General features: G+C 31.3%; 1 protein-coding gene across 1 annotated transcript in view; it reads right to left on the bottom strand.

The window, feature by feature from the left end:
- The window catches only part of LOC107456264 (dual 3',5'-cyclic-AMP and -GMP phosphodiesterase 11), a 237,781-nt gene that overhangs the window by 47,383 nt on the left and 179,322 nt on the right, over positions 1-11,076 (bottom strand). The window contains exons 3-5 of the mRNA XM_071183878.1: positions 9,240-9,474; positions 6,787-7,068; positions 5,032-5,182 (exon numbers count right to left, since the gene is read on the bottom strand). Of these exons, the coding sequence (XP_071039979.1) occupies positions 5,032-5,182; positions 6,787-7,068; positions 9,240-9,474 (668 nt within the window). The remainder of the gene's footprint in view (positions 1-5,031; positions 5,183-6,786; positions 7,069-9,239; positions 9,475-11,076) is intronic.

Raw genomic sequence — 11,076 nt, 5'->3', positions numbered from 1 at the left:
TCATTAAACATAGCACTCTTCATTTAGCTCAGCTATAATGTGTTTTTTCTTGGACAAAGTCATTATTTGTTCTCTAAAACACTGGTCGACAATAACAAAATCAATACAAATTCAAAATAAATATTTGTTTACGTTATTAACGCATGCGCAATGAGAGATAATGTCTGCGTTGGACCGACTGCTCACGCTGAGTTAACAAAAAAGTATTTTTTTTGGCGTCAGCTCTACGTCAACTTTCCGCTGACGCCCAGATAAGGCGCTTGTCCTAAGAAACCAGACCTTTAGTCATTGCATGGAAGGAATGAGATCAACGGGAAAGAATGAAATGATTAATATATCACAGATTTCCATAAAATAGAGACCGGAGAAGTATGAAATAATAATTATTTCATTATCATATTACGTAATTAATATTTTATAAATTGATGAAATTTCATCATACATACATTCAGAATGGAAACCGGCAAAGTATGAACTAATTAATATTTCATATATTGTTGGGTTTTATTGAATTGATAAGAAGCAAAGAATGAAACAATTATATTTCGCACATAGCTATTGCATTATACAGAATGAAGACCGGTAAAGTACGAAATAATTTATATTTCATTATCATATTACGTAATTAATATTTTATAAATTGATGAAATTTCATACATTTCATCATACATACATTCAGAATAGAAACCGGCAAAGTATGAACGAATTAATATTTCATATATTGTTGTATTTTATTGAATTGATAAGAAGCAAAGTATGAAACAATTATTATTTCGCCCACAGCTATTGAATTATACAGAATGAAGACCGGTAAAGTACGACATAATTAATATTTCACACATTACCAAAGTATTCTATAAAATGACCAATGAAAACAATATGGGTACTCTAGACAATTAGGCAAAGTATAAAATTATTAACATATGTCCTAATTCGCCTAAAGAACATCCGCCATTCTACATAACCATTCAATAACTGAGCAATATTTCATACATTATTCGTTGTTGTTGTTTCTAATACCACTTGCCACACGGGCAAGCCTGCTTGGTGAAACTGAGCAAATTTAAGGCAGAGTGTGCGTTTCTTGTTTTTCAGTGGGGCCATCTATGGCCAAAGATTCGACTTCAGTCACACCATACGTCGCACCCGTTTATAGGGCGGGCGGACTCATTCATACATCCATTCATTCATCCACAGATCGTAATTTTGTCCTGAATCAGAGAACGATCGATCTCTAATCCAGTACCCCCAGAGGTATTGATTTGTTATGGGAACATGGAGGACTTTTGCGACTCGACAGATTTAACGTGCATCAGTCACTTTACTACACGGGGAGTCTTCGGCCAGCGGGGCCACGAACTCTCGGAAATGGGCCCAGCGCCCTAGCAACCAGGCTACCCCGTCTGCCATTATTCAATACATTATATATGAGACAAAGTATGAAGTAAATCTCATGTCTTATAATTGCTATAAAATACCTGGCACTTCACAGAAATCTGAAATTCCATACACTGACGGTAACATATATTGTTATTGTCAATTTAACAATGTATTCGAAACTAAAGTTACTTAAGCCCATAGTTTCGTAAGTTTTGCGAAATTTAGGCTAGTAAAATAGAAAGTACTAGTGATAAGTTTTAAGATAGTTTTTGCCACAGATTTCATTTAAAATTTCAATGGCCAATACAGTAGAAACATTTTTTAAAAAAATGATTAAATATATATCAGTATTAATTTGCAGCAAAACTAACACCTTCTTCTCAAATTAACTTTGTCCTGCCAAGCGGTGAGTTATTCTCCCATGCGTACAACATTAAATTAATCTTTTATGATAAATAGCTTAAGGAACACAGATATTCTTTAGGCACCATTCCAGGATTTAATGCCAAATAATAAAATGCGATTCCAGTAGCAGTAAAATTAAATAGAACTAAAACTTTCACCACGCTCCTAGACAACTGCTTGGAGAAATTTTACTAAGTTTCTTAGCTAAATGGAGTAGAAAATAAGTTTTTAAAAAGACGAACTTATTTTAAATGCAAATACTTATTTTTAACATTTATTATTCTAAAATGCATTACAGCATTTTGTTTTTAAAAAAGGATATTTATACATTTTTGAAAATTATATTAAATAAGTTTGATAAAAAAATAGAATCCAAACATTGTTATAATTGTGAAAGAATGACAAGCCACATATTTTGTATTTGTTTAATGCTTGAAAGTATTTAGTCAAACGTGCATGTTAATCGTTATTACTTCTATGAGTGATTAAAAAATTATAACTAAGGCTTGAAAGCTAAACGATATTAAACTGGAAACTAAAACGAGAAATATTTCGCACCATCTTCATTTTTACAATTATTTTGTTCTCTATTTTGAAGTATTGTATTTTTTGTATTTTTTTTGCAAAGCGTTTCAGTAATATTTTCTTAATGTTTACTAAACTAAACTCAACTCAGTGGAGCGACAGCCCATGGAGGGCCAAGGCCTACTATGTCCATCTCAGTTTTCTTAACCTTGGGCTCTTGGTTGCAGGAGTAGATGTTCTGGTCAGGTGGTCAGCCGAACGCGGAACCCCCAGTGTATCACTTAATTATAAATGGCGAAATAATTTTTAATATTTCAAAACATTAACCTTAACTGCGAAAACTAAGGTTTTAGACTAGGGCAAATCACTATAACATTTAATTAATATTAACTACGACTTAATTCATAAATTTTCTTGGTTAAGTTCTCTCTAAAGATTACCGAACGACAAAAGTGATCTAGTTTTGTTCTCGTAATGCACTGAGGAATCATACACACGTGTTTCACGTTGATTTAATTTAATCTGCTTCAAACTGGACGAGAGAGCTTCGGCAGTATTAGGATCTCATTAAGGATGACATGCTTTGCTTAATGTCCTAAATAATGACCTACGTAACATTCACCTAATGAACTACTAAACATTGTGTTATTACTCAAATTATGTTGAAAGTTACGAAGGGAGACTGAATTACTTGAACAAATTAACACTTTAAGTTACTACTTTTTTTAATTTTTGGGTTCAGAAACACGTATAAATTTTTAAATATATGAAACAATATAGAAGCACAGTAGTTTAAAACTCAATATCAACAAACAATCCCTGCACTAGTTTCTTTACCTGCACTGTTAGAATTTCCATCCTAAGATTATGGTAAAATAACAGGTAGCAGTCTGCCCATTCAATTAACCATTAAGTTTACCGTAAACAACGTTTTTCAACCTTACGGTTTTGAAACCGCGTACAACTAGTATGTTTATAAAATCATGAATACAAAAGTATATGGCTTTCTTACCCATTCATTCACAACTAGCATGGTTTCAAAAACGTAAAAAAAATAATTCATTCTAGATTTTCCGTTAGATAATGGGCATTTGGAGCGTACACGGCAGAAATTGGGGAGTAAGGAAGCCTTATAACTTTTTATGTGTTGACGGGAATGGTGTCAACGCTGGTGTCAGCCCGGGGACTCAAACCCTCGTTCTTTCAGTCACGAGACGGTCAGATTAGCTATCTCGGGTAAAATATGTACCGAGCTGCAAATAACTAATTGGCTTCAGGTGGGCTTAGTTGGTGTGATAAAATTCTGGTGTCAGTTAATAAACGGTGTTTTTCACAGTGAACACTGTTAATTATGCTTTCTTTTAGTACATTGCTTATTTTTTTAAAATTCGTTTTGTACCTATTAATAAAAATAATTAAGCACAATTGGCATCAGTTATAGTATGGCAATTTTTTACGTTTCTACTTGTACCATTTCTCCATTAATTTGTCTTTCTTTTCAGTTTTATTTAATTTGGATACCCACAAGCGACGCCACGTGTGGGTCAGCCAATCAGGTTTGACGCCTCTTGCAGGCATCCAATTAAATCTGATCCAAAAACTGAGTCAGCGTGATAGTAAACCCAAGCGTAAAAGCTGTAATGCTAATTGGCCTTGCACAACCATGCAATTCGACACAACCAAGTGATTAGCTACAAGTACTTAATTACCGTTGATTTCAAATTATTTAGCTTTATAGAAACACATTTTAAAAGCATAAACTACAAACATAGCGAAATCATGGTTTTATATAACTTTAGGAATACTAAGATGTAGTACTCTCATCCTACTAAGTGCACATTGATCATTTAATTTACCTGACACAGCAAATACTAATTAATTATTAAAAAAGGAACAATTAACTCCTTTTTTAAATTGTGAGAGCTATAAGCAAGCTAACATCAATGATATTACCTTTGAAATATTTAAAAAACTGTCTAAAATTTTTATTTAAAACAATTAGACATCTCTATAGTTTTATTTAAGATAATGGCTAATTCTATACTTACCGGGAATTTTACTTTTCAAATGCTTTTCTCGAAATATTTAATGAGATTTTTAAGCAAATTTTAAGAGCAAAGGCTAAAATTACCCCTTTTACCCACTGTCCAAATTTAGGACGCCAGTGGTTCTAAAGTTAAATGGGACACACAAACACTTCATTTTATTAATATGAATAGTGAAAGTATCCCTTAAATGGACAGAAGTGTCCGCTTTATAGCTTAGCACGCCATTTTTAAAGTTGAAATCAGCAACATTACATATAAAAACAATTAATTAAATAGTGGAAAGTATCTGTTTTGTAGAATAACATTCCTGTTTTATAATTGTAAGGAACCTCTGTATAATAAAAAGTACTAATTTTATATGGAAAATTCAGTTACATAGTGATAAGTATAAGTTTTTATAATGGAAAATTTCCATTTTATAGTGGAAAGAAATCAATATATGTGACATTTTTCTTAAGTATACCCTATTTTTTATGTAAAAAATTTATTTTCATAGTGAATAAAGTTAACCATAATGGAATTTTTGGTTCAATTGAGTTATTGTGATGCCATTAGAGGCATCATATATTTCCTAGCTTTTAAAATTTCCTTTATTTAAAAATTTTGATTTTCTAATCATTCTTAATCTAATTTTGATTAAATTCACGAAGTTAATGTAGTAAAAGTTGTATACCTGATAGCAGTCTGGAATGTTTAAGGATTCCTTGCTCTCAGCCACATAACCGACAATACCCGTTCCCCACGGAATTCTAATCTCTTCTTTCTGTTGCATTTGTTCCATAGTTGAACTGCACGAAACATCGAAGAGTTGACTTATCAGATACCTAAGAAAAAGTCAAATCATAATTAAAAATATTTTTTGTTACATGTTAGAAACGATGAAGACTTAATGATTTCAAAACCGTTATCATAATTTTAAAATTTACTAATTATGTAATAAAATTATTTTAAAAGAAACCGAAATTTGAAAGTAAGTAATGTTCTAAAAAATCAATATACTGAAAAAATATATATCACGCAGATATTTTCCTTTTGTCTACTTAACTATGTGCGAATATTTCATCGGGTTTTGAAAGATCATGTTTAAAACTTTCTAAAAAGACGATATTTATTGTTCGTCGTATGACGACTAAGTTAAAGTAGTTAAAAGTCATCAATTTGTTTTATTAAAATAAATTCTTAAATTGTTTAAAAAAAGTTTTTTAATTTTAATTTTATTCCAGATATATAACAAAACAAAAAGTTTTTTTAACCAAGAAAAAGTTATTTTAGAATTTTTGTAATAGATCCATCCTGATTTTGTGAAAATTGACAAAGACCAAAGTTCTGTATATTTTTTTTAAACGTCAGGTTTTGTGAATCGGTGAAAAATCTCATTTTTGGAATTTAAAATTACTAGAAAATCGAATTTCTTCAAAGATAGTGATTTTGTGAAGATGAGAAAACTGATCCTGTTTTGATGAAAAAGCAAATTATGTCTCTCCTCAAGAAGTTGTAGTTTTAAAATTATAAAAGATGCTATCGACTCTGTCTTACGATAAAATTTTTATAATGGGTTCGCTTTCAAGATAAAACATTTATAAAGGGTTCCTTTTCCCGGTTTAATAATTTGTGAATTGTCTGTTTTAATATAAAATAATTAGTGAAGGCCTTAAGGTATAATATTTAGTAAAATTTAGCAAAACATTTTGGGAAGGATCTGTTAAAAAGGCCCCTGATAGACATTATAATTTTAAGAATAGTGCTAAAAGAATAAATGGTAATAAATGCATACGAAGTTAAACGCAGTTAACAAAGCTAAAAGTGGTCAACATTTATTTTAAATTAAAATTAATTTTAAAAATTTACTCATTTTCTAAATTTAAAATTGTTACAGAATCGAGTTTTTTTCAGCCAGGTCTCGGGGGAATACAAATTATGTGTCTCAAGAAAGTGTAGTTTTAAATTTATGGAAGATGCTATGCACTCCGCTTTTTAAAATCAAATTTTTCGAACGGGTTCGTTTTGAAGAAAAAACATTTTTAAAGGGTTCTTTTTCCCGATTAAATAATTTGTAAAGGGTCCGATTTTACGATAAAATAATTTGTGAAGAGTCCGCTTTTATAATAAAATAATTTGTGACGAGTCTATTTCTACACTAAAATAATTTGTGAAAGGTTCGTTTTTACGATAAAATAATTAAAGAAGGTTATGTGGTAAAATATTTTGTGAAAGGTCTGTTCTGATGACAAAATATTTCGTGAAGGGTCTGTTAAAATAGCCCCTGGTATATATTTTGATGATTCTATGAAGAATGAAAAAAAGAAAGAAAGAAAGTAAAAGAAAAGTATGGTGATCTTGAACTTTCTTTCTTTTCTTGAAGAACACTGTACGAATACTGTACGTACAGTGTTCTTCAAGAACACTGTACGAATAGAAAACAACTTACTGGTGCTGATCGCCTTTTTCACCTCTCACGAGGAACAAAGAACACCTATCGGCGTCGGTGAGGATGCTGACATTTTGTAGAATTTTGTGACATAAACTTCGTATTTCCAAATCATTGCAGATATCCTTCACTAGTTCGAATATCAGCTCGCGTTCGTCCAGAGCACGCAGTTCCTGGCGACTTTTCCTTCCTATTCTATTAGAAATCGGTGGACCTATATCTCCAGGAAGTGGAAGAGTTAAAAATGTTGGAATACCATCCACGGTTGTAGTCACGATGGGCCTAAAAAAAGGTAACAAAGAATGAGAATTGACAAGGAAAGGATAGAAAGGCAATATCGTTATTAAAAATATACAGAATTAAAAGTTTTCTAAAATATCTATAATAGTAACATGAAGAGCGTGCATGTTTTTCTCTCTCTTAACTCCAGAACGGTTTATTCTATTATCCTGAAATTTGGATAGAGGCTGGAAGTTTTGGTTTTGGAATTTTCAATTAAAACGTTTGGGAGAGCCGTTTGAGAGCCGCAAATTTTCAAAATCAATATTCAGATATTTTGACGATAACATCAGCGATGTTTGCTAACTTACTGCTCTACTTGATTAAAAATTATTTTTTGCTCGTACTTTAATATTAAATAATTTTTTGTTCACTCTATGTCAGATAAATACAATGATCAGCGCTAACGTATTACCTTGGGCGGACTACTCTAAATTCGTAATTCTTAAGTTATCTTAAAGTTTTCGTGCTTATATTTTCTTTCTTTGCTGTAAAGATTAAATAATAAAGTTTGAAGTAAAACCTATCCAGAACAACAAAAATTGGCGACCGACACATTGCCTTCCACTTCCCTCTGTCACTCAACTGAGAAGGTCCTACACATTAGAACATATAGTCACCCAATGACATTTAGTGCAAAATTAAACATTTAACATACGCCTAGCAGTATTTAGCTTAGTGACCAATTATTGCGACAAGTTTAATGATTTAATCTGGTGGCTTTTCTTACATCAATCATCCATTAAACTGTTCCATTTTAGCATTCCATTAAACTTCCATAGTCTTCCATTTTATGAATGAAATTCTAGTTGCTCTGCGCGTAAACACTTCAAAATTATATTCTTTTCATCAAACTGAGTTGAGTATTTTAAATTTTGTTAATTCGAATAAAAGTTATATTTAAGACACAAATAAAGTTCACTTTTAGTAATAATTATTACATTATTAATCTTTTTTTTATCAAAATTTTCTTAGATTTCTTTCTTTTCTTTTTTGCATTTTAAAGGCATTTTTTGAAAAACGTTGATTTTGAGAAAATCACTTCATTACTAACACACATTACGAAAATCGTTCATTATAGAATTCTTTGAAATTTTGTATGTTTTGTACAATAACAACGATGTTTCGAACTAAAAGCTAAGATCTAAACGTTAATTTGTTATTTTTATCAAGTCTTGAGTAACAATCATGGAATTTTTCTTTAAAAATTCATCATTAAACATTATAATTAGTTCTATATTTCCTTGTCCTTTTAAAAAAATTTAAGATTTTGCTTTAAAACACATTGTAGATCTAGAGAAAAAAAACATTTTGAAATTTATGCACCACAATTTGTTGTGGAGCTACTAGCGCTTAATTTTTTTTTTTTGATATTACTCGTTTTTAAGCTTAACTTTCTATAAAATTATTCATTTTGTGTAGGATGTAAAATTATTCATTGCTGTGTTCTTCGAAATTCAGAAGCACCACTTTCATAAAATTTAAATGCCACAATTTAAATGAAAAGAAAAGAGAATTATTTCTACTGACAGACTAACACATGTGAAAATCAATTTTTTACTTTATTTTTTAGTGAATATTACAACCGATGTAGTGTAATTTACCGTATTGCTAACTTACCCAATAAAATTTGTAATTTAAGATTCATTTTCATGCTAAAATCTGACAACCATCCAGCATGTGATAGATATTTTCATAAAAATATAAAAAAGCGTAAAAGAATGATATAAAATAACACATAAGCATTTTAAGTAGTAGTAATAGTAGTTCGCACTAGAGCTGCACAATCGGCTATTGGTGACGGTCTGGGAAACATCCCTGAGGATGATCCGAAGACATGCCATTACAATTTTGATCCTCTGCAGAGGGGATGGCACCCCCGCTTCCGTAGCCCGACGACCTGCATGCGAAGTCGAACCCTTTAGGGTAGAACAGTCTAACGAGGGCCAATACCGCACACCCTCGGTCCCTAAGCAGACTGATCCAAGTGGTCACCCACCCACACACTAACTGCAGCCAGTGATGATTGACTTTGGTTTTCTATAGAGAACCATGTCTTTACGATCAGTCCACTACGGGATTGATCAGTAATAGTACTTTATTAACGTACTTTATATGATAGTACTTTATTACAATAGTACTTAATTATATGCATTTTAAGACTGTCATATTACCTTAGTATTCCACTTCTCTCAAATTCATGAGCCGATATCTTGCGTACTGGTGTTGTAGCACCAGAACTAGATGTTGTTGGACTGGAAGCAGAAGAAGAATTTTCCTGAACTAAACCTTGCGGAGCTGAATGCGAAAGTAACCACGAATCAACCATTTGGCGAGAAGCTTTACGAACGAAATAGTCCTGGACGAAATGGGGATGCTCATCTAGCCAGGATTCCACTTTTTCAATTTCTGAAATGAATTTAAAAAAACTTTTTGAGGATATAAACTCTATTATTTTTCCCTGAGGTTGTTTTTCGAAGGCTCCATTGTAATATGAAACTATACTTTTTTGAAAATAATAAGTTTGCGACTGNTCCCATTTAACTTTAGAACCACTGGCGTCCTAAATTTGGACAGTGGGTAAAAGGGGTAATTTTAGCCTTTGCTCTTAAAATTCGCTTAAAAATTTCATTAAATATTTCGGGAAAAATATTTGAAAAGTAAAATTCCCGGTAAGTATAGAATTACCCATTATCTTAAATAAAACTATAGACATGTCTAATTGTTTTAAATAAAAATTTTAGACAGTTTTTTAAATATTTCAAAGGTAATATCATTGATGTTTGCTTGCTTATAGCTCTCACAATTTAAAAAAGGAGTTAAATGCTCCTTTTTTAATAATTAATTAGTATTTGCTGTGTCAAGTAAATTAAATGATCAATGTGAACTTAGTAGGATGAGCGTTCTACATCTTAGTATTCCTAAAGTTATATAAAACCATGATTTCACTATGTTTGTAGTTTATGCTTTTAAAATGTGTTACTATAAAGCTAAATAATTTGAAATCAACCGTAAGTAAGTACTTGTAGCTAATCACTTGGTTGTGTCGAATTGCATGGTTGTGCAAGGCCAATTAGCATTACAGCTTTTACGCTTGGGTTTACTATCACGCTGACTCAGTTTTTGGATCAGATTTAATTGGATGCCTGCAAGAGGCGTCAAACCTGATTGGCTGACCCACACGTGGCGTCGCTTGTGGGTATCCAAATTAAATAAAACTGAAAAGAAAGACAAATTAATGGAGAAATGGTACTAATTCGCTAAGTAGAAACGTAAAAAATTGCCATACTATAACTGATGCCAATTGTGCTTAATTATTTTTATTAATAGGTACAAAATGAATTTAAAAAAATAAGCAATGTACTAAAATAAAGCATAATTAACAGTGAAATGGTAGCAGTTTGTTTTGGCGGAGCGTAACAAATTGCTAAACTTTTATTTACTCCTAATTAAACTTGGTAATAGGCATGGTGTTAATAGTTGAAAAATATACTAATATACTAGAATGCCGTAAATTAAAAATTCAACAATACTGCATAGTTTTATTATTTATACTGTGGAAAGTGATTTTCACGGCATCTCGAAATTGATAAGCACCAGAAAAAATTGCTTGCTTGTTTTAAATCTTGACTATCATGAGTTGGATTCGAACAACAGCATCATGCCAAATAATACTATATATAGTTAATCTTTATTTTGAGAGGATATACTACTGAAAACACGTTTTGCTCAATGTGATAGCGTAAAACCACGAGGAGGAGCAACAGATAGTAATAAATAAATAAAATTGGAATTATTTTAGCTTTGTTAACTGTGTAAATATCTTTCAGGTTTGTGCATGATTTAGGTATTACTTAATACCGATTTATTAATTATTTACTTTTTACGAAGAACAGGAATTCAACTAACAGATTATAAAACCAATATGCTTTACGGTTACTTTCCAAATCGGTTATTCTCGAATATAAAATTAACACTTATTATTAAAAACAGGGTTGGGTTTTTGACGTC

The sequence above is a fragment of the Parasteatoda tepidariorum genome, chromosome 8 (assembly GCF_043381705.1).
Source record: "Parasteatoda tepidariorum isolate YZ-2023 chromosome 8, CAS_Ptep_4.0, whole genome shotgun sequence".
Taxonomy (NCBI): domain Eukaryota; kingdom Metazoa; phylum Arthropoda; class Arachnida; order Araneae; family Theridiidae; genus Parasteatoda; species Parasteatoda tepidariorum.
Note: the sequence above shows the minus strand (reverse complement) of the source record. Positions and strands in the feature narration are given on the sequence as shown.